Source organism: Saccostrea echinata, unplaced genomic scaffold (genome assembly GCF_033153115.1).
Source record: "Saccostrea echinata isolate AGI-Se365-2 ecotype Australia unplaced genomic scaffold, CSIRO_AGI_Sech_v1 ptg000007l, whole genome shotgun sequence".
Taxonomy (NCBI): Eukaryota; Metazoa; Mollusca; class Bivalvia; order Ostreida; family Ostreidae; genus Saccostrea; species Saccostrea echinata.
In genome coordinates, this window is record NW_026889756.1 from 5611717 (window position 1) to 5638178 (window position 26462).

The window sequence follows — 26462 nt, forward strand, 5'->3', positions numbered from 1 at the left end:
CAATTAACTCAGTGTGACATAATTGTTCTACGAACGGCAAGCATCAGTAAATCATGTGCAATGACAGATAAGCGGCCATTTCGGTAGTGTTAAATCCCCGTAGACTTTGAATTTGCTGCCGTGTCACTAAACTACCTTAACTTGGGGATTAATGACAAAGTATTAACCTATCAGTAATTAAAACATAGATCTTTTGATTGACCCTAGTTTGTAGTTGAAAGCGCAAGGTCCTTGATACTGTGTTACAGGCTTTAAAGTTTACAAACTTATTTTTTAAGGAACCGTCATTATAATCTATCATTCAATTTTAGCTGATTGTGTCCATAAAGACATAGATCCTCGACATCATGGGTTCAATATTTAGCAAACGGTGTGACATACGACAGTGCTCCAAATGTCAGAAAAGCACAGAATTCTACTGTAACACGTGTAAACGTAACTTGTGTCTTAAGTGCAAAGAAAGACATTTTTTTGATTTAGATACAGTTAACCATGACGTTGTGATCAACCAAGAAAAATGTGAAACATGTGAGACATGTGAAATACATCCGGACAGATTCTATGAAACCTTTTGTCATTCATGTAAACTTCCTGCCTGTTTCCAATGTACAGAACACAGAAATCACAGACTAGCGGATATCATAACATCTTATAAATCAAAGCGTCAACAACACAATGAAATTATTTGCAACATCAGAAGTGAAACTCTCTATAACAGCCATTGTCTCTTGGCAGGAATCAAAAATGATATACAAAAAAGTCACAGAGGAATCTTCAACCCACAATCAGAGATGTCAACAAAAGCAAAGAAAATAAAGGACCTCACTGATACTGTCATCTGCGATAATAATAAACTCTTGATCACAATTAAATGTTCTATGATTCATAGATTACAACAACAGATCAGAAATATTAACAAGCACATTGGCAGCATAGAAAACTTTGAACATAATTTTATAAAGTCAGCAAACAGATATAGACCAATAGAATTTCTCTTATTTCTAAAAAAATACCCGTGTACCGAATATAAAAGCATCGCCTCTTCATTAAAAAAAACCCTGTTGTCAATGACTGAGAAAATCAACAAAGAGAATATGATTAGATTACTTTGTGAAATCCAAATCATAGAGACAGGGCAAAGACAAGTAAGAAATGAATGTCTGTTTAAATTGATGTCTACACCCGTATTGCATAAATCTATCGAAGTAAGTGTTACTGGTGCATGGCACATTTCTTGTGTAAATTCAGAACAGGTCTGGATTAGTGATCCCTCGATAAACGATTGTATCTTGACAAACAAAAAAGGTAAATCCCTCCAACGTTTGATCGACATATCACTTGATACTTTCAGTTATGGAGCACACACGGTTAACATTACCGGTGATCTCATCTATATAGACAAAGGCTATAACATTAAAAAACTTTCTTACAATGACAGAAAAAAGTTTACACTGATAAAGACAAAAGCACCATGGAGACCTTTCTGTGTCTACAGCTCCCCCTTCACTGCAGACCTGCTGGTCGGGATGATGAATACTGATACAGAGACAGGCAAGGTGAACCGTTACAATAACACAGGACAACACATACAGACCATACAGTACGGCAACACAGGTCAGGAAATGTATAGTGAACCTAGATACATCACAGAAAACCGCAATGGAGATGTTATTGTGTCTGACTTTGGCAGTGATGCTGTAGTGGTGACAGAGTATGGGGGGAGACATCGCTTCTCCTACACAGGACACCCATCAGGATCAGGACTATCACCACTTGGAATCTGTACTGACGCGCTGTCACACATCATTGTGTGTGGTTTTAAGACCAGAACAGTACAGATGATTGACAAGAATGGAAATTTCTTGAAAATTATACTGAAAGGACAAATAGACGAACCGCTGAGCCTTTGTTACGATTGGAAAACTCATCTTCTCTGGGTTGAATCATGGAACGACAAAGTGTGTATATACAGATATATAAATAAACATGTTATTGACAATCCGACAGATGAATGAAAATGGAATTTAGTAAACGACCTACATGTCACATGCGTACAGACAAAGTAATAACTGACAGGCATAACAGTTATCAGAAATCAGATTTTTAATGACAACAAACAGAAACACTGTAAAGCATTTGACCGACAAAATTAATAAAGCAACACATACATATACTTAAATGACAAACATACACAAATAAGATAGTTAAAATTATAATAGCATAGAGACCATCTGTCATGATTTACTCATAGAAACAGACTTGCACTGCGATTGAACTAAAGATACAAATAACCATACTCACACGCACACAGATGTGCGCTGTATATTACGTTGGAGAAACTTTAGTCCAATTATATTGATTATGTTTCACTAATGTGTGTTTTAATTAAAAAAAAACCAAACCAAACAAAACGAAACATTCGAAAAGAAGTTTTATTGGCAAATTTGATAGACTAACAAGTGCCAGTAAAACAATATGTAGACTTGTCATTTATTTATTTAACACAATATTATAATCAAATTTGGTAAACATATATTAAGAAATCAAACAACCATAAGATTGAATAAATATCATGAAATTTTATCTAGGCCTATTTGTTCTTATCTATTTTTTGAGACAGCGAAAATGAGGTATATATATATATATATATATATATATATATATATATATATATATATATATATATATATATATATATATATATATATATATATATATATATATATATATATATATATATATGTATGTATATATATATATATATATATATATATATATATATATATATATATATATATATATATAAAGCACTAAAAACCAACAACACTGTATATCCAAGTGTCGGATGTACTAAGTAGATACAAGGTCACGGATGGAAATTTATTTAAAGCACTAAAAATGACCAACAACTCGAACAATAAAAACTGTCAAATGTTCGGGACGACCTGTCCCTTCCTCAGGACAAAGAAAAAGTAAAGAAGTCATAAAAACAAAGGAAACAGAGAGGACTTGAGGAAAGGATAGGTCGTCCCGAAAACTTGACAATTTTTATTGTTCCTGTTGTTTGTCATTTTAGTGCTTTATATATATATATATATATATATATATATATATATATATATATATATATATATATATATATATATATATATATATATATATATATATATATATATATATATATATATACGGAAACAACAAAATAAAATTACTCTGTCATATATTACATATTTGTTTGATTTTCTTTCTTTTTTATTCAAATAAAGATCGACAGAAAATGTGTTAAAAGTAATTAATTATATGCACATCAGTTTTAAGGTATTTGATTCAATACATTTTTTAAAGAAAGCAATACTGAACATTTTAAAAAGAAAATTCATTAGGAATCCGGTCTTGTCCTTTTCATTCATTTATTTGAATATCTTCACCATTTTACAATTATGGGATATAGAGATTACAAGAAAATATCGGTGTTTAATATATGTACAAAATAATAGATAGATAAGGCAGGCGTGAAAAATAAAATGCAAAATTTTGTGCGTTGCTATAAATGTGAAGTATTGGAATTCTAGGCGAGGGAGCAAATTTAATTGATTTTCTTTATAAAGAACATAATTTTCTTATGATTGTGATAAAAATAATTTTTAAACGATGAGTCATTTGTAGTTTTTAGGCGTAACATTGGTTAATTAATAATAGTCATATAAATGAATTATAATTCACATTCATCGGCAAATACAGGGTTAAATATTTTCGGGGGGGGGGGGGGTGATCAAATGAAAACACGAACAGAGTTTTTGTTGTAAACGAGTGTTTTATTGATAATGTTCTTTTTAAATAAAAATTATTGCTTTTTTGGGGTGCGCCCGATGCACCCCTTAAAAATATATTGGAATCTTTTTTACACTTTCAACATTCTTCTTACGACTGTGATCAAGGTCATTTACAACAGCGATCACGGGCTCCTCGTGCCGTGACTGAAAACTTGTTCTGCAAGTATCTCTTGTCAATCATAGATAAGATGACAACCGACAATAACAATTGATTTTTAATATGTGAAATTAAACGGTTTTATTAGTATTTAATGGGTATAAATAAATATGCGGTCAACAAAAGTGACATATCGTACAAACAAAATTTTGATTTATATATCAATAAATGTTTTATATAATAAGAAGTATTTTGAAAACAATTTTTTAAAGAAAATTCACAAAATTGAACATTGTACAAACCAGGTTATTTTAAAAGATTGACGTGCTGGTGGTATATAAATAAACTAATTCTTGCGCTGTTATGCTAGTGGATGAATCGTTCAACACAGAGAACACTGCCTATGTGTGTAAACAAAGCGAGAAGTTTGCAGTAAAGAAGGTCGAAGTAAATCAACTACTAATCTCAAACGGAAGAAATGAGCTGTACCAGTAAAACAATTTTTAAATTAAAGTTCTTAATTCTTGTGCAAGCAATAAAAGATTTCCATTGCTTCAAGGGTTAGATTTTTTCAGGAGCGAACAACTTTGTGCTCCAATTTCTTTTTCCCTGTTAAAAACACTGTCTTCTACAATCTAGATCTGTTTCACAGCAAGCTTTAAATACAGCAATGGTCACTTAACACGCCTGTGATTCTTATGTCATTAATTGTCGGTACAACACTGGAAAGTGGTTTCCTTAAATATGTCCAGCTGTGTTTTGTTATCAGATGCTGGCCATGTTATAAAGTGAATCAATAGTACTGAAGGCAATAAATAAAAACAAAAACAAAAAAATTAAGTGGGTGTTAATGATACATTAAATGTGAAATGCATATTTATAAATGTGAAGAGATCAAGAAATCAAATTAATTCAAGAGTAGATAGATCATGTAAATAGTCAATATCATGCCATTGTGATAAATTTAAAGTCTTCAGTCGAAAAGCCGAAAAAATTGAAATTTTTTAACGTGCATACTTGTATCAATGAAAGTCAAGTAGTTGAATTTCAAGAAAGGCTAAACCGAGAGAAATGATATATAAAATGCGCATATCAATTAAAGTCAAGTAGTTATATTTCAAACGTGACTAAACCAAACGAAATGACATATAAAATGACCATTTCAGTTAAATGTCAAGAAGTTCAATTTCAAGAGTATAGCGTAATCAAGAGAATTAAAATATTTATTGTGCATATCAATGATCATAAAAGACAGGGGGTTGAATTCCAAGAGTGGCTAAATCAAGAGAATTGAAATATCAAATGTGCTTGTAAATTTTGAAAGACAAGGAGTTGAATTTCAATAGTAACTAAATCAAGAAAATTGAATCCCTGGTAGGTAGCACAAAACATTTTCAAAACATTTTATTGCAGTTATAAAAAGGTTTTTTCAAAACATTTCAGAGTAAACATTTTTAAAATGTTTTAAGAACATTTTTCTTTCCCATTGTAACATTATAAAAACATTTTTAAAATGTTTTCAAAAAGGTAAAAGTAAAATCTTTAAGGAACATTTCTAGAAAATGTTTTTGAAAAGTTTTAAAAATGATTCCAAAGGTATGTCTTGTTTGCATACATTAAACAGTTTCACATTACGTTATAAAACATGAAGTAAAACATTCCTCTTCTATATATATGAAACATAGTAATGTTACGTTTCTAAAACATTTCGAAGAAATGTTGTCAAAATGTTTTTAAACATTCTTAATATGGCTAATAAGTTAATATTTAAATGTTTCAGTGTTGGTCGTGAAAATGTTTTTAGAACATTTAACAATACGTTTTCTCCTCCTTCAACTGAAACATTTTATTTATAATTTATGCAACATTCTATAGAAACATTTTCAAAACGCTTTTAACACATTCATATCATTGTTAATATTAATGCATTTGTTTATTTTCAAAGTATGTTGTAAAAATGTTTTTAGAACATTGACTATAACGTTTATCCTTTTAAAGACTAAAACATTTTATTTAGCATTGATGCAATATTTTGTAATGTAATTTTCAAAATGTTTTAAAAATATTAATGACTAACCCAATTTTTCCCGAGAAAGGTTCTGAAAAAAATATATAGAATATCCAGTTTGAGATTAAATGATGAATTGTTTTTAAAATATATTCCGAAAACACTATCCCTATATCTTTCTTTCTTTTTTCAAAAATTCTTATTGAGTTGACAGACATGTAATCAATACAAAGTTCACTGAAAAAACTAAAGATACTTTAATTTAAAAAAGAAAGCAAAATAATAAGCAAACTGTTTACAATGATTAACGCAGCCTTATTTTTGACGATCTCGTCTGTTTGCATCATATTTCTTAAACTCCAAGGCAGCAGATTAGGAGTGGCCTCACTGGTCAGTTTCAGTGTCATGATAACCTTGTTATGCAATGCTCCTGCTGGGCGCGTGTAGTGGTTTGCAGCTTATCTAGGCCAGAATTTGAATTCTGGTAAACAGGATTTGCGCGTTTTCTTGTTGCTGATTTTCAAACAAGATTTTGCATCATATAAGCCAGAAGAATTAGTGCTGGATTATTAACACCTGCTTTGTGAGTATAATTTCATCAGAGATTTCAAAAGATAATTTTTAAAAGTGACTTTAAATTTCTATTACCAGTACATGATTGTATTTTCGTATGCATATGTGTAGCAGAAACAAAGCTTTACATGTATGTATTTGCATTGAATACTTTAGGCATAAACAAATATACCTCCTTGTCTTATGTTGATCATAACTCAAAATATCTTATTATTGAAACATGAAATCATATTTCAGTTAGATGACAGTTCCATCAACAGACTTGAATTTCATTCAAATTGCCACATTTGAAAGAACCGCCTCTAGCTGATAAAGGCAATTTTTTGTACGTAAATATCATTGCTCTTCAATAATATTATTGTGCTTTAGTTATGAACATGAAACAACTCTAATTCTTTTCATTAATGCAAATCGAAAATTTCCTGTGATTTTATGATAAAAAAAAATGTTCTTGTATATTTTCATTATTTAAAGATCTGATGTAGACGAACGACTTAAACACTATTGTCTCTATGTTTACAGGTTCTGCTTTACAGAAAAGAGCTTCTTGTTCAATTCTTTCCGATGACAGACTGTGAACCTTATCAATGTGTGCGATTCCATTTTTACAATAGATCCGCCTCTGTGGAACCTACACATGTACATGTAGATACATGCTTTTTGCGGGATCGTAAATGATAACAGTGATCTATGCCTGTTTATTCTTTTTAGTGGGAAGGATCTATGTGATTCTGTTGTTTTTAAATTCAGTGAATGGATTTTTTCCTTTAAAAATACCTGTTGGGTTAAAACGGAACAACTCAGAACTTGTACCGGAAATGGAACTAAAATATGTTTTTGATATTAAATAAGGATTTGTATTAAAATTTGTAAAAAATGAATTCATTCAGTTGTGATTAGTTCTTTGAGAGTTATAATTAAGATGAAATGTATGAAAAAGCGCTTTCAAAATCATACAAAATGATGTTGATATCATTTAATGAAAACGTTAAGTGACATTTCAGGAAAGAGATGTCATTGCGACATTTGGGTAAAATGTTTTAAAAACCATACAAAATCACGTGAATAAAACATTTTCAACAATGTTTTAGTACCATTAAAGGAAAATGTTCTGATAACATTTGCTGAAACATTTGCTAAAATGTTTTAAAAACGTTTAAAAAACCATACAAAATCACGTGATTAAAACATTTTTAAAAAATGTTTTCGTAACATTCTAATGAAATGTTTTGATAACATTTGTTGAAACATTGTGCTAAAATGTTTTTAAAATGTTTAAAAAAAACATATATAATCACGTGATTAAAACATTTTTGAAAATGTTTTTGTAAAATTTTGAGAATATCTTTGAAACATTTTAAAAATATTTTTGTGCTAACTGAGATCATGTAATATACATAAAAATGAAAGTAAAAGATATGAATTTTAAGACTGGCTTAATCACGAGAATTGGAACATATTGATGTGGATTGAAAATGTCAAATTGTTTGTCAATTTAAGAAAGCAGTAAAGATATTCAATGAACATGTTGATGAAATAATTCAATTTGCGCTATTTGTAAATAATAATTCCCTACTTGTAATACTATTGTAGGTTTGGCCTATTAGTTTGAGATATGTGTTTTAAAACTTTTTCTTGTTTTTTGTTTTTTTGTTTTTTGTTGTTTTTTTTTTTTTTGTCTACTTGGTTGTTTTAATTCTGTAGTATGATTTTACAACAGTTGTGCCATTTTTCCCTATTTGAAATTTCTAGTCACTTGATATATGTTATACATGTCAAATGATATCGAGTGGCCAAAAACTGTTCTCTGTAGTTTTAATGATGATAGTCTGTGCTCTGTGACCATTTCGATACATTCCAGTAGATATTAAAAATAAAATACATGTTAAAATACATGATGGAAAAGGTGTAAATAAAATGATATAATTTTATTTCTCAAAAAAAAAAAAAAAAAAAAAAAACAACGCTTTGATCGGGAGGTCGTGAGTTCGAATCTCGGCGCGACTGACCCAAGTCGATAAAAAATGCGTAGCAACTGTTCCTTCGCCATGCGCTCGGCACTTTGAAGTGAAAGTTGCGGTCCTTTGGATGAGACCTTAAAAACCTCGGCTTCGTGTCACGGTGGGCGTTGGTACGATGAAGATCCCTCACTGCTCAATGGCCCTGAGTGCCGAGTAAAGGTCAAAATTTGAAGCCCTTCACCGGTATATGGTGACTTCTCTATATGATTGAAAAATTCTCGAATGGGACGTAAAACAACATACAATCAGTCAATCAATCAAGGAAAACAAAGAGAAAAGATTTTAAAGTGATAGTTTTCATCAATGCACATAATATCACATAATCCAAATATGGATTAGAGACCTCAACTCGCTTAAACATTATATAATCAATACTATCAACTCGTAGTAGTACTTTCAGTACTTTGATTTTTATGCCCCTGGATCGAAAGATCCCGGGGGTATATTGTTTTTGACCTGTCTGTCTGTTTGTCTGTTTGTCTGTTTGTCTGTCTGTCTGTTGTCAACTTTAACCTTGCCCATAACTTTTGATTGGTTAGAGCTATGACTTTCATATTTCACATGTGTATTCCTTGTGACAAGACCTTTCTTTGGGTACCATAATATTTGACCTTTTGACCTTGACCTTGGAGTTTGACCCACTTTTGCAAAATTTTATGAGACTTTAACCTTGGCCATAACTTCTGAACAGTTGGTGCTTGGGGTTTCAAACTTCACATGTGTATTCTTTGTGACAAGGCCTTCCTTTGGATACCAACAACTTTGACCTTTTGACCTTGACCTTGGACTTTGACCTACTTTTGAAAAACTTTAACCTTGGCCATAACTTTTGAACAGTTGGTGCTTAGGGTTTCAAATTTCACTTGTGTATTCCTTGTGACAAGACCTTCCTCTGGATATCAACCACTTTGACCCTTTGACCTTGACCTAGGAGTTTGACCTACTTTTGAAAAACTTTAACCTTGGCCATAACTTTCGAATGGTTGGAGCTAGGGCTTTCATACTTCACATATGTATTACTTGTGACAAGACCTTCCTTTGAATACCAACCACTTTGACCTTTTGACCTTGACCTAGGAGTTTGACCTACTTTTGAAAAACTTTAACCTTGGCCGTAACTTTTGAATGGTTGATGCTAGGGCTTTCATACTTCAAATATGTAATCCTTGTGACAAGACCTTCCTTTGGATACCAACCACTTTGACCTTTTGACCTTGACCTACTTTTGAAAAACTTTTACCTTGGCCATAACTTTCGAATGGTTGGAGCTAGTGCTTTCATACTTCACATATGTAATCCTTGTGACAAGACCTTCCTTTGAATACCAACCACTTTGACCTTTTGACCTTGACCTAGGAGTTTGACCTACTTTTGAAAAACTTTTACCTTGACCATAACTTTTGAATGGTTGATGCTAGGGCTTTCATACTTCACATATGTAATCCTTGTGACAAGACCTTCCTTTGGATGCCAACCACTTTGACCCTTTGACCTTGACCTAGGAGTTTGACCTACTTTTGAAAAACTAACCTTGGCCATAACTTTTGAATGGTTGGTGCTAGGGCTTTCATACTTCACATATGTAATCCTTGTGACAAGATCTTCCTTTGAATCCAACCACTTTGACCTTGACCTTGACGTTTGACTTTTATTTAAAAAACTTTTACCTTCGCCATAACTTTTGAACAGTTGTATATAGGTCTTTCAAATTTCACAGGTGTATTCCTCGAGACAAGATCTTTCTTGGGTATCAACATTTTTTATCTTTTGGCCTGGATTTTCACTTGCATTTGAGAAACTTTAACCTTCGCCATAAGCTGCCATACGGGGGCATCAGTGTTTCACAAACACATCTTGTTAATTCGTGAAATTAAACGGTTTTATTAGTATTTAATGTGTATAAATAAATATCCGTGGATTTTATTTCTAAAATTTATCCGATTGTCTGTAAACAGTGAGTTAATTTGCCAGTGTATTCGTGAATAAAATAATATAAAGAAACTAGAGCAAAGCTCGTTGCAAAGCAACGAGTGGGTCTTCCTTCTGAGCTATTAGCTTGTTTGTTTGTATGTTGTTTAACGTCCCTCTCGAGAGAATTTTTCACTCATATGGAGACGCCACCACTTGCCGGTGGAGAGCTGCAAATTTTGTCCTATACTCGGCACTTACGGCCATTGAGCAGTGAGGGATCTTTTTCGTGCCAGCACCTACTGCGACAAGGGACCTTGGTTTATACGGTATTATCCGAAGGACCGGTCTCCACTTCCCACAGTGGGATTCGAACCCGCGACGTAAGGATCAACTCCTTACTCCGCGACTTTAGAGCAGACGCTCTAACCACTGCGCCACGCGGGCACTATTAGCTTGTAAATTGATGAAATAAATGATTTAATTTTAGTTTAATTTCCCTCTAAAGGTCACGCGTTTCTGTTTACATTATCAACTTTTCTAACATTCTTTTCTCCTTTGACCTTTTCTCCTTTGACCTAAATATCGACCTCCTTTCTGGAACTCTGAATCTGAAGTGATCTTGAGCCTACATAGTCCAACAGTAGTCTCTCACAGGTGAGTTAAGGCTAGGTATAGGCATTTCTATGCAAATTATCTAATTAATATGCTTAAGGACTATATTTATTATACAGAGAAAGTTAAATCTTATTGTTTAATACATACCTGGTATCAACGACATGAGAAAGCAAGTACACATTATGACGACATATTATAACATCACTGTACTTTACTACACAAGATTATAATGGAGATCAACAAAAGTGCTTCGGTGCAAGGGCATGCTCTATTTAATTTAACTTAAACAAGGTATATTAAGAAGCAAAATATTCCAAAGTTTGCTGGTATTGCTGCACATATATCAACAGCTCATTTGTATAATTTCTATTTGTAAAGTTTTCAGTTGAATAAGGGTAGAAATGTACAGTCCGGTATAAGTTTTCTCAAAGTCCGATCATATGAAAAAATACCTATGATTTGTGCATCAGTTTTATTAATATATAGAATATTCTTCTTAGCATTATCACTACTGGACGAAAAAAGTGCTGAGAATCCCAAATTTTACTGATAATGTTTGATAATTACTGATACTGTGCTGTTCTTGCTGATAAATACTGATATTTACTGTTATTCTTACTGTTGTTACTGATAATTTTAGTTGTTTCTGATAAATACTGATAATTACTGTCGTCTTTACTGTTGAGTCTGATAAATACTGTTGATGTGCTGTCGATGCTGAGATTTATTGATAATTACTGTGGTCATTGTTCTTGAGCTGAGAAGGTGCTAAAATAGAGCTTAGGGTTGTTTAACATAAGTCAATGTAATATAAAACATTAAGGCTTTTTGAAAAAAAAAACCCACAAAAAAAAAAAAACAAACAAAACAAACAAACAAAAAACAAACAAACACCCCCCCCCCACAAAAAAAAAAAAAAAAACGATTGATAGCCCGACTCAAGAAATTTGGGTAAGGAGGTTGGTGAATTTTTTAATTAAAAAACACTGAAGTGGAAATAATTATTAATGGATGGGAAAAAAATCGGAATTAAACAAAAAAAAAATCCAGCAGAATAGAAAAAATTTGAATCGGACCTTTTTTACTCGGTCAAGAGAGGACAAACAATCATTTTCATTTTAAATATGGCCCTATGTGATAGCAATTTTTTTTTTATTCTTTCCCAAAGATCTGCATATTTATTTATTTATTTTTTTTAATGTTCGGTCCGTCTGATTTCGACCCCTTCCCCCCTGAAAATCTGCCCGAAACTGATAAATTTTATGCTTTTTTGAAATAAATTGAGAGATGAAAACAGGGGTAAATTTGTTCCGTCTGGAGGCACATTTTTTTAAAATTATTTTTTCTTTTTTTTTAGGAATACGTAATGCAAGCATTCGTAGATCGTCCCAGAATATAACTCTGCTACATGTTTATACATGTGCAACCAGCAGACGGGGGCTGATCAAAAATTATTTGTCAGAATTATAGCGTAAGTGCAATAGTATACACGTGTACATGTAATTTTGATGTTGGTCTCTTACAATTTCACAAGTTACCAAATAATACATTTTTATTCAATAAGTTTTAAAAATCTCATTCATTTAATCTTATGGAATGGAAAATAAGAAATGGGACCTTCTAAATGTAAATAATGGATGATTAAGTTGATCGATTTTAATATTGTAAGGTCACGGATCGGAATGGAATACACGTTTAAATTGATTTGTATTGATCAGAAATCGAAGAGCAACCCGTGATTTGGCTTTATTGTGTACATGTCTTAGGCACTGGGACAGAACGGGGTACAACATGTATATTCCATGTAAGTTGTAGTGGTTAGCGTAACAATGGGCACTAATTGCCTATTGTTCTGCGTCTGCGGCCACCGGTGTTAATAATAAACAAATGAACCTACACTGTACATGTAGTTGCAACTTGGAGCAGGAATAATCTTTATGGACGCACAAAAAATTTAATTTTTGTTATCGATTTTGTTGACAAATTAAATTGATAGAAAAATGTTTAGCAAAATAGGACACAGTACAAAATAAAAAAAAAAAGGAAAAGAAATGAAGTTATATACATTGTACAAACTTATTAATTAAGTAAAGTAACTTAAACATGTTAAAATAAAATAAATTTATTTTAATTCACGTAGATCTTTGCTCAGTATTTAATTTCATTTGCTAGTTTTACGTTCATTTCTTGAGAAAAAGTTAAAAGAATATCCGGGGGGAGCGTCTACATGTAAATTCATTTGAATCTCTGTTAACAGTGTTTAAGGGCCTGTAAAACGGAGACGAGGATTTCGACTTTATCTAATAAATAATTATGCAAGATTTGTACGAGATTTTTTTTTTATAAGATGGTTTAGTGATTTGGCAATTTGTGTAATGATATTATCATCAACTGTTCACAATTCAGAATCGCAAAAACTCCGCATTGCTGAATCCGAGAATAAAAAATCTGTTATGAATTTTGAATGTCAGTAAAATGCTGATCGCACTCATGAATCATGGTATAGCTGAATTTTGTATTGTTCCTTGATTCTCTAAAATAATTTATTCACTTATATTATAGATATTAAGTAATTATTACATGTATAACTTATGGAACTTAAAACTAAAGAATCAACTTTGCGCCTATCAGCTTAGTTAACAGTCTTTCATCCCCCCTTTTTTCTTCTACAGTCTGAATAACTACATGTAATTGAATCCTGTCGCGTGTACTTTGAGTGCACTGGTCTCGCACAACGAGATATGGAATGGACAACAAATATTATACTCTCTGTACAATGTTATTTCTAATTTTACTAATTTTACTACCGGTAAATGCATATCGTAAGACATACAAAATGTACTAATATTTCACCCGATTCTCAAAACGAAAGTAGAAACTTCTACACGTGGTGGACATGTATATTACATTTTACACGGTGTTTTAGAACATCGAGTAATTTCAAGTTTTGTTTTATTTTGTTTTTTTTTTTAACTGATTGACCGTGTATAAGCAGGTTATTAATTTTTTTAAATTGATCTAGCTGTTACATGTACCAGTAATTACGGAAGAAAGAAAGATGCGTATTTCATTGAATGAAAATTGCATTAGATTTCTAGTTAAAAAAAAATATAAAAAAAAAACAAACAACGGAAGATAGATACATGTAGCTTGATACCACAAAAAAAGGTTGCGAAGACATAAATTATAGAACTAGAGCGCACTAGCTAAAAGAGATAATTCAACAAATTTAAGATCATGATTAAATCTTATTATTTGAACCTGTCACATTCTTCATTAAAGGGCATTATATGTTACGAATAGATTTTTGTGAGAAATATTTAATACTGCCTTGTTTAAAGGAGAATGGTTTGTAGAAGGGGAGGGGGGGGTCTCAATTAACAGAGCAGACGGAACTCATGTTACTTGTCAAATATTCAAGTTCACTACATGAAAATATAAATTTAATTGCAGCCATTAAACTGTATTAAAGACGCTTCTTAAAATTTTTAACGACAGTACAAATACTCGCGGAAAAAAAATATGATGGGATTTTTTTTAAATAACCTTTTTGAATAAATTTTTTTTTAAAAAGTACCATCATACATGAACACCCCCCCCTCCAGATATTGACGACAAAGGAGAAATATAAAGATAAAGGAAGATATAAACATTTATTATCTAATTTTAACATTAAGATGTAAAAAAAAATAATAACAAAATAAAAATAAATAAATGAATAATGAAATGTGAAAACAAATAATTCATGTGACTTTTTCATTTAGAATCTAACTAGTAAGTAGATTGTAATGAATTTTGTTGATAAAATACTTTCTTTAAAATAATTAATCATCACTCAAGCTTTTTAGCACCTTCTCAGCTAAAGAACAATGGCCACATTAATTAGCAGTAAATCTCAGCATCGACAGCACATCAACAGTATTTATCAGTATATATCAGACTCAACAGTAAAGACGACAGTAATTATCAGTATTTATCAGAAACAACTAAAATTATCAGTAACAGCAGTAAGAATAACAGTGAATATCAGTATTTATCAGCAAGAACAGCACAGTATCAGTAATTATCAAACATTATCAGTAAAATTTGGGATTCTCAGCACTTTTTTCGTCCAGTAGTGTATACAATTTTTATGTAAAAAAAGAAGGATAATCCCCTGCGCCAAAGCTGTTTTGTTTATGTGTTTTATTACCTCCAGTAGATTAGATCAGTGACGTCATAATATGTGGTCATAATGTGTACTGGCTATAACATATCGTGGGTACTAAGTATGCATAAGAAAATAAATCAACACTTTCTCTGAATAATAAATATACCTTAAAATTATGCTTTTTCATTAGCTCATTTGCATAGAAACGCCTATACAGTACCCGCATCGTTATTCTTTACAGGATACACGATACGATAGGATACACGCACGATAGGATAAACGCAAAACACGATAAACGCAAAACACGATTAACGCAAAATACGATAAACACAAAACACGATAGACCTGATAAACGATCTTCACGATAGGATAAACGCAAAACCTGATAGGATTGTTTTAAAATGCGAAACGTTTTTTTTTTTGACAAGACGAAAAGTTTCCTTTTTGATATACTGTTGTATGATAATTTTGATTACTTACAAAGCCGCAATTCAAAATGATAAAAATTTTTAAATTTGTCATGATAAAACATTTGAAGTAATGATGGTTTGTAAAAGATACGTTTTTTTTGTTTGTTTTTTTTTGGTCAATAAAATTGATCGTCATCAATTTCAAACTGTAATTATTTTAAGATGAATTTCACTCTATGATGGAAATTAGGCGATTTTTTGTGTAATTATAAAAATGTCGAATTTCCATCGAATCGTTAAATTTGAATTTTGATTCGTTTAATTAGGGAATTATTTAATTTGTTGGTGGCTCAAAAATCCCGTAGAAAGCGAAGTTTTACACCCAATTGCAATAAATTCATTAAACGCTATAAATATATTCATTATTTTAACAAATAAATTATGAAATTCATAACAAACATTGATTATTTTTACAGAAAAACATGTAAAAAAAAAAATGAAATATTTGGATTCAATATCTTTGCTAGAAGTCTGCGATGTATCCAAAATCGCCATTAATAATTTGTATTTAAAAATTCAAATCTTACGAAAAAAATTACTAGTCATAATCTGGAGGGAAAAAAAATGAAAAATTATAGTTATAATTATTTTAAGGTTAACGCTTTCTCCTCCAAGTTTTTACGAATTTTCTTTAATTTATATTTCACATAAATTAATTAATTTTTTTTTTTACGTTTTAGACTTGCTGAAATTGCTAGTTGCATTGAGACAGACTGTGTAGTGGACTGTGATTAAATAATTTCTCCTATATATAAATATATATGTCGCACATATCCCATGCACATAGAAATTATTTACATATTCCAAGTACATACATTGTATATGTATATATGAGGAAGGAGACCGGCCGAAAGAAATCGAATTTAATAAAATTAATAAACGTCACTAGATCTATCATCATCTTTTATTCGGGAAAAAAATATCGCATTTCCATTCTTTTGTATTTATTATGGTATTTTTAATGTTGTAGGCCTGTAAGATTAAGAAGGGAGCATGCAGTCGTATACCAAAAAATGTTACAGTGTACCAACATGTGTAGTGTACAGTAGAAATATAATGCTTATATAATATTGCCCATCAACAATAATAAAGTCTTCAGCCTCTTTTGTTTGCTTTTCAAAACATTTCTTTTTAGACCACCCCCACCCACCCCCTACCCCACCCCCGCCATCCCATAGAAATGATATTGCTTTCTAATCGTGCTTGTGTTATAAGCATTTACAATAACAGAATTTGTATCTACTTTAGACACGTGTATGCTAAGCTTACAATGTATGTGAATATATTTATTGGGTACTTAAACTTTGTATTAAATAAATAACATTGAATGATTACATACACTTGTTTACAACATATTAGAACACACACACACACACACACACACACAAAATAAATTAATAAATCAATTTCCACAATATGACAAGTGGATTTTCGGATTGAATAATTGTCAATTATTGCTATTAAACTGTGTATTGATTGTTACAAAACTTATCTTATATAGGACAACATCGGCAAAATTAGACAAAACTTTGTAAATTATGAAAGTCTTAACCCCACTTAAGGCACAGTCAGCGGGGAAGGGGGAGGGGGTCCATAACCACTCAAAAAAAAAAAAAAAGAAAAAAAAAAAAAAAAAAAAGAAAGATCCGATTCAAAAAGCCAAAAAATTAAACAAATAAATAAATAAAAATATATATTGACTTCTTCAATATAATCTCATATTAAATGCAATCGATAAACACTAATACAATTAAATTCAAGGTATTTACCAGTCTTGTGTATCACGGCAGAACCAGGCGATTTCTTTTATTTTATTTATTTTTTTTTTTCATGTATCTTTGAGACGCCTTAAACAACGACAGACATCATAAAAAACCCGAAGATCCAGAAGTACTGTAAAAGTACCACAAGCGCATTTAAAAAAAAAAAAAAAATTGATCACCAATCATTTTTATGGCTGTAAACCTATAAAAATTACATGTACGTTAACGTATACGGATGAACTAAATCAACGGATTTTGGAGGACAAATCTCGCCTATATTTTATTTGATTCAATTATTCAATTTTTAATCTGTAACGAAAGTGTACATTTACCAACTTTCTGAGTATAAAATCTTTAATTGTTAATTAAGTGTTGCTCATACAAATTATGAACAATATCCAGAAAATAAGTAGATGCATTTTATTGAAACCCAGTAGGATTCAAGGTTAATACTTGACACCAGGTGAGAGAGGAGTTCAGGTATGTCTACGTTGAATACACACAGGTCAGTCATGTAGGAGAAAGGGGGTGGGGTGGGGGTGGGGTCTTGACCTGACAAGAAGACAGTGTACTGATTAGGCAGATACATATAGGTGTCAGTTCTCTTGTCACGGGAGCGCTTCCACCTGTCACTTACCCTTAGTTACGGTATATTTTACTTCATTTCCACGCCGAAATAGGTAAGTTGTATAAGTTGTACAATAAAATTAGTGTGGTTTTGTTTATTTATTTATTTATTTTTTTTTTTTAAAATTTTTTTTTTAATATTTTTTTTTACATATCTAAATGCAGTAGTTAGATATGAATGGCAAACATCTATATTATAATATATAATTATCAGATGATGAATTGAAAGGAGCATGTTCGTGTCAAATAAATTGTCATTAAACTTGTAGACACATCATAGAAACAAATAAATAAAAAATAATAAAAAGGAACAACAGAACTTGCGCGCATAGACAAAATATTTGTTTCCGTTATTGATAAAAAAAAGATAAATCTAATAAAGATGCTGATATTTTTGTTATTCATAATTTATTTTTTGCACACATACCTAATGTTTTATGCTTCTATAATTATCAAAACAAAGTTAATAAAGATATTGCTTTTGTGACTCTGACTGTGTAAAGGAATATTTATAAAATTTCTATCTTTGACAAAAATATTTTTCACATATCGACAAAATAAAAAAAAAAAATAACGAATGACTCGTAGATCTATTATTTCATGTCCATTTCGATTTACGCTCTCTACTTGGTCACGGTACTTGACGTTTATTTATTTATTTATTTATTTATTTATTTATTTATTTATTTATTTATTTATTTATTTATTTATTTATTTTCTTAAACAAATATACCAGAGTTAGAGTATTAATTTCTCTTTCAGTTCAACAGTTAAATTAATCCTAAATAAATTAACAAAACGAAAAATGAACTCGAGATGTCTCGGGTGTTTCTTTTCAAGGTAAAGATAAAAAGCGAGGGTTTCCGAATGCACACGATAAACGCAAAACACGATACACGATAGAACCTGATAAACGATCTTCACGATAAACGCAAAACCTGATAAACGGAAAACACGATAGAAAACGCAAAACCTGACACACAGAAAACGGATACGATAGGATACACGCACGATACGACAGGATACACGCACGATACGATAGAATAAACGCACGATAGGACACGATAGAATTGTAAAGAACAATGATGCGGGTACTGTACCTAGCCTTAACTCACATGCATCTGCAACAGTACTCTGTAAATTGTATACACAACACTAATAATCCCTCATCGACTTCTGATTTTTAATTCCTAGACTTCTCTCAAAATTAATCTAGCACCTTTGAAGCAATTATATTAGTAAAATGATGAATGACATACTATGTGCTTTGCTACATTAGTGTCAAAAAAATTTGTTTTGAAAATATTTACTAGACAAAGTAAGTAATCCAAATGTGTAACTGATTGATGATTTCCAATGTTTGACAATCAGCAAATGGAGAATACTCTATAAGAAAAGATTAAAATGGCGAAGTCGCAAAACCAAAGTATCAGTAAGACAGTGTTACTTGTGGATATTTTAACATAACCTCTTTCTTAACCTTTTAAATACAGTTGAACTTCATTATCTCGAATACCGATATCTCAATTCCAGGATATGTCATAATGAGTTGGTTGTCCAAATCACTTATCATGTTTTTTTACCCTTCCTGTTTATCTTGAATCAACAGATATCTTGAACTTTAATTTGGGTTCCATTGAGGTTGAGATAACGAGGTTTGAGCGTACATCTTGGGTTCATTTATTAAAAAGTTTTACAAGGAAAGAAAAACACACACATATTTAAATTTTGCAACATGTTTAAATACATTTTACATGCATATAAAAGTAAATTTGCTATCAAAATTCACTTAAAATAGCTGAATCCATTGAAGTTTATTGCAGTAGATACAGTACAGTATAACATGAAGGAACAAGTGAACCTAAGACACAGCAAGAAAATTCAAAGAATTCTTGTCTCATTCTTTCGGAGACTTAGTGGTTGACGTACAATTATCTATGACATATTTCACCTGTCTTGTCCATGTGTCCTGTCTTGTCTGTCTATTGTACAAAAAATATAAAGGACAAGTGCACTTAAGCAATGCTTAATGGGCCCTTTTTCAGTGCGTTTTACTTTAGAATATATTACCAAACTTTTCCTTTTTGGTAATAGTTAAACACAAGTGGATATTTCTAATTAAAATCACGTTAAAACATCACCTAAATCAGCATGGATTTGAAACAAATGAAGATTTTTAAATGCCTATAGATACCCCAAATCCGGAAAGTCGTACCGAACCTATTTTGAGTTTCTTTTATTTAAATCAAGGGGAGGAGACATTTAAATCGGACACTTGAACAATCTGATGGTGGATCATTGACGGGTGCGTTTACCGAATGATACTTCTTGCGCTATTTTACCTGAGAAAAAAAATCGAATGAAATTTATAGATGCCTGTAGCCATAGTGATCAAACAAAGAAATTTGCACGCTTGCATTTGAAATAATTCTGTAAGTACTTTAAATTTTAAAATGAAAAAAAGTGTATTTAGGTGGCTTTCAATACCGGTACCATTGTCTTGCATGAATGTTAAAAATGTTTGACGCTTTATGTATGATGACATTTTAACAACACTTCTCTCCTAACCCTCCCGTGTTCATAAAACCAAATACATACAAACTTCTCTATGCGGCACGACTTCCAGATAATGATACAAAACGTTGCTATCTTTTACAGTGAGCACCTTTGAAGAATGTTTACCTGGGTAGAACTCACGTGACTACCGGTATTTTAAATAATTTATTCCACGGGTGGGTTCAACAAAGGTCATGCAGGTAAATAGCTCCCGCTTGCTATAGAAAAAACATTGAACTTTTCATACATTTTTAATATTTTAAGTACAAGCCTAATCTTGTACAAATTTCCTACTTTCACACAAGTTTTATAAATGTATAATACGTTTTTTTGTCATTCGCACAAGTTAATTCAACGTTAGGCTGACAGTAAACAAAAGCTTTGAAATGAATGACCGTCCTCGATTTGCTATAGAAAATCACGAATGTCGGCTGACCCCTACCACATTGTATGGCTTTGCTCTTTGTATATTCATGAATTTCAGCGATAAAATTTGTTGAATCTTATGGCTTAGATATCAATTAATGATCTGAGATGAAAAAATATGCTTAATTTAATTCTTCATTTTTTCACATTTTACTTTCTTTTAATAAAAGTTCTGACCAAGACTGAAGTTTCTGAAAACTGCATCAAATTTCAAGATCAAGGTCATAAAGTCAATTTTCATAATACAATCCCTAAGGTAACAAATAATGCACATGTGAAAAAAACTTTTTGATAACAAATAATGCACATGTGAAAAAACTATCTTCTGGAGCAAAAATTATAGCCAACATTAAAATGTTTCATAAGTAGGTGAAAACTCTTGTTCAAGATCATGAAGTCAAAAAATGATAGTTCCTTGTGAAAGGAGTTTTCACATGTAGTTTATGAGAACACCCTAGCTTTTCCCGTTCCATATCACCAATATTAAAATTTATTTGAAAAGTAGGTCAAACTTCAAGGTCATTGGGTTACAAAAGCATAGTCATATCTTGACATCAATATCATTAACAAAGCTCTGCTGTTCCTAAGAAAAAGAATAGTTTTAAACATCTTTCTAATACATTCCCCTGAAACTTTGATCCCCTTTTGGGGCCCTACCCGACCCCTAGAGGCTATGATTTTAACAAACATTGAATTTAAAATTTGTCAGGAAACTTTCACACAAGTTTCATTTTTTTCTGACCCAGTAGTTTTTAAGAAGATAATGAAATGACCACATTAATTTTACATTATTTCGCTATTATCTTCTCTTGAAAAAAAAGGCTTAGTCCTTGAATTGAATACACTTAAAACCCTTTTACCTATGGATGCTTTGTGGCATGTTTGATTTTTGGCACAGTGGTTCCTGGGAAGAAGTTCAACAAGAGGCCTATCAGCAATGTCATCTGGGTCCCTTTGCCCTTGCTATTCTTCATCAGCTTTTTTAAAACCCTCTTTAATTTCATCCAAAAAATTGACACCACATTGTGGACCAATATATATCACCCTAAAAGAGCTATGATTCTTTCAAAGTTGAATGCACACAACATTGAGATGCTCCAATATCAATATGATCAACATGGCTCTGTTGTTCTGGAGAATTTTTTTTCCTTTCTGCATCATGTAAAATTTGGATCTCTGATTTTGGCCCAACCTACAACCCCAGGACTCATAGAATATACAAGATGCCCATGGACCATATCATTCACCTGAGCACTGTCGCTAGGAAAAAAAAGCAGAAATCAGTTAAGTATTGAAAAGTTTAAATACAGAAGTGGTCCCATCCTATACCTAAGTAGGGGTTTGGCATGATTGAAACAAACTTGAATCTACACTGAGAATGCTTCTATATTTCTGTGACTAATCGTGGCTTTCGGAATTTTTAAAGATTATTTTCCTATAAGTTTGAAACAGATTTACTAAGATTTTTCATATGTATTCCTATGTAAAACTTTGATTGTCAATTGTGCCCCCACCCTACCCCCATTGGTCCTGATTTAAACAAATTTGAATCTACACTATCTGAAGATGCTTCCATATAGATATGACCAATCATTGCCTTGCAGTTCTTGAGAATTTTTTAATAATTTTTCCTAAGGATTCCTGTATTAAACTTTGATAGTCCATTGTGGCCCCACTCTATCCCCAGCCCAAGGGGCACGATTTGAACCAAATTGAATCTACACTATCCGAGAATGCTTTAATATAGAAATGACCAATTATGGCTTTGCTGTTCTTGAGAAGCCGATTTTTAAAGATTTTTAATATGTATTCCTATGTAAAACTTTTATAGTCCATTGTGGCCCAACGCTACCCCCACTGGTCCTGATTTAAAGAAATTTGAATCTACACTATCTGGGTATGTTTTCACAAAAGTTTCATCTTTCATGGCCCAGAGGTTTTTGATAAGAAGATTATTAAAAGATGCTTTTAATTATTTATTAATTTGTAATTATTTCCCCTTGAAAGAAAGCATGACCCTTCATTTGTAGAAACTTGAATCCCTTTTACCAAAGATACTTTGTGAAAGGTTTGGTTGAAATTGGTCCAGTGGTTCTTAAGAAGTAGATGAAAATGTGAAAAGTTTACAGACAGACCGACGCCGGACAAAATGTGATCAGAAAAGGTCATTTGAGCCTTCGGCTCAGGTGAGCTAAAAACTTTAAAAGATGTCTTCTTCTATAATCTCATAAAACTTTAATCCCCTATTGTAGCCTCAAGCTATTCCCAAAGACTATGATCTGACTTGAATCTAAACTTCCTGAGGATGCTTTCAAATCAAAATAACTATAATAATGACTCATTTATTTCTTAGACGAAGAATTCCTAAGATAATTCCTACATATTGAATGGACTTTTGAGCTTGAATACTGTTCTTTAAATCCATATACAGTAAAACATGACATTGTTTATAACGAAGTGGACGATTTAGCTTTGATATAAGCATAATTGATTATATCTGTTAGGTTTGCAATATATTTCAAAGTCACAGGGAATGAAAATCACTTCACTGTGAGCATCAATTCATTATAAACATATTCGCTACAACCCTTCCTTACAGTAAAACTTTTATGTTCTGTTGTGGCCCTGTTCTACCCCATGAGGTCATGAATCTACACTACGCGAGAATGCTTTTATTCATGGATTTGCTATTTGTGATATTTAAAAAAAATTCCTATATATTGCCATGAAAAACTTGATCCGCTGCCGTGGCCCAACCCTAACGCTGGGGGTAATGATTTAAACAAACTTGAATCTACACTATGTAATAAAGCTTTCACATGTGTAAGTTTTATCTTTTCTGGCCAGTGGTTCTTAAGAACATTTTTAAAAGATGCCTTTAGGTTTTCAATAATTCTTAATTATCTCCCCTTGAAAGAGTTGCCCTCCATTAGAACAAATTTGAATCCCCTTCACTCAACAATGTACTGTGCCAAGTTTCATTTATATTGGCCCAGTGGTTCTGAGAAGAAAATGAAATTGTGAAATTGTGACTTTTAAAGTTTAAGACGATGACAAAAATGGGTAAATTTTGTTCAGTTATTGGCTCAGGTTAGCTAAAAATTGAAAAGTTTACAAAGGACATAAGGCAGACGAACACTGGGCACCCTTCAATCAGAAAAGTTCAAGTGAGCATTTAGCTCAGGTGAGCTAAACAGTATACAACAGGTCTAATAGTTTTGTAGAATTTAGTGCTTTGTTGTCTTTGAAATGTGAATGAACATCTCTTCAATCTTATACTTGAAAGCTGCACATTATACATGTACATGTCCTGTCATCTGGTCCTGTGTCCTGGAATAATTTGAAACATGCAAGCAGGTTTCCACTTGTAGTACAGCAGTTGAACTTCAGTATCTTGAACACTGATATCTGGAATACCATGGATATGTCGAAGTGATTTTGGGGGCCCAACCCCTTATTCTTTAAGAATTTTACCCTGGATATCTCGAATCCTCGGATATCTCAAAGTTTATTCTCGTTCTCATTCAATTCAAGATAATTAGGTTTGACTGTAGTTTTATATACCAAAATAGCTCTTCCTAAATTAAACTGTAAAATTACACATATTACAAGTTCTTAATGAATTAATTTAAGGCCTAATGTGTCCATAATCCTAGACGGACTTTTATCCTTGTGTGATTGTTTAAATTTTACTATGCTGCTTATTCTGCATGTTCAGTTTCATCTCCGAACATGTTCTTCTGGCAAATCATGGGCATGCTTGGTATCAAATTTCACATTCAGTTTTCAGATGACAGTCACACCTATCTAAAAAGAATTTGAAATTTCTCATTTAAGTTAAAATAAAAGAAATTGATATTGTGCAACATATAAATAATAAACCATCATTTTGAGTACAAAGATACAGTCACCTTTTCTGTGCATGATTTGGTAAAGTACTGTTTTTTTTACATGCATTCATTTGAGGATGTAATAAAAAAAAAATAAAAAGATAAACGTAAAATATTTTTTCATGATTTCACATAAAGAAATGCACATATAATGTAACTTACAGTACATGTATAAAATTTATTAATGATGGCAATGGTTAATAGACTAATTGGTTAGAAAGATGGTAACCTGCTATGATTTTCATATATATTTTTCAAATATGACTGTCAAAACAAGTCCCATTTATTTAGTCATTATAATCCAATTATTAATCAAAAGTTAACAAATTAACCCCCGTCATAAAAAAAAATTGACCTATATTTTCTTTTTCAATTGATGAGTTTAAAGCAACAATTAATTTTCTACTAAGCAATGGTTTACATGGTATTTAATCTAGTTCGTTGCCTGTCATGGTAGCTTAATTAGGGGTAGGGTGTTTAATTTGTGATGTGGAAGTACCGGGTTTGATTTTCACTGCATCAAACCTAAGACATAAACATAGTGACTGTTCCTTCACCAAACATCCAGTATTAGAAGTCAAAGTGACAGGATTTTCAAATGAGAATTTAAGAACTGAGGCCCCGTATCACAGTAGATGTTGGCACGACAAACAACCCTCACTGTTCAATGGCCTGAGTGCCAAGTTAGGTCTAAATGTGAAGCCCTTCATGGTATGTGGTGATTTCTCTACATCAGTGAAATATTCTTGAGGCCTAGATAAATAAATTGTGTGTTTCTGGTTCCCCGACCGACCCTAAGATACATTAGCTGACCCTGAAAAATGTATCCTGCTGATATCTTTCCGGAAGTAAACAATTCCATTTTCACTATTAGAAATCCTAATCTCGATCACTTAGGTGTTTGAGAAAATGCATATACCTATACACATTAAACCATGTTAAACTGAAATGCCAATAGTATATGAGCCGCCCTTTTGGGAAAAAGAAATGAACTCTTTGTTATTCTCACTTTGTTTAATGTCAAAGTTGAATTTCAAGTAATAAAATATTAACATAAAATAAAATGTTTTCCCTACCTACCAACCCTATTTTTTATCTTATTGGAATAGGAAATACACTATTTATTTATCTTGGCCTGATGGGATTTAAAACAGCAAACAATCATTTTTTTTTCATTATTCCTATCTAGATTGTAACACAAGTTCTGATTGGTTAGCAGGCCAGGTGTAAATTTCTGTACACCTGGCTCCAGCTTGGGTAAATAATGTGACGTCATAATGTTTTGTTTCTCTAGCACAAAAAGCAAATAACATGACGTCACAATCATGACGATGCAGTGTAGCCCAAAGTAAATCTCATCGATAATTTGAAACACCATTGATAAGACTTGGGTTTACAAAGGATTTACTCGTTACATAGGAAATAATTTGTTATTCAGGTCCGATCAAGGTTGTATGGAGTGTACTGCCTTCGGGTGTATGGAATAAAACCCGGGGTGAAATCCACGTACACCCTTGATTGA

General features: G+C 31.8%; 1 protein-coding gene across 1 annotated transcript; it reads left to right on the forward strand.

Annotated features, from left to right (window-relative positions):
• Positions 1 to 347: 347 nt before the first annotated feature.
• On the forward strand, positions 348 to 2015 carry LOC133180686 (uncharacterized). The gene has a single exon (XM_061315153.1). The coding sequence runs from the start codon at positions 348 to 350 to the stop codon at positions 2013 to 2015; it is 1668 nt and encodes a 555-aa protein (XP_061171137.1).
• Positions 2016 to 26462: the final 24447 nt, after the last annotated feature.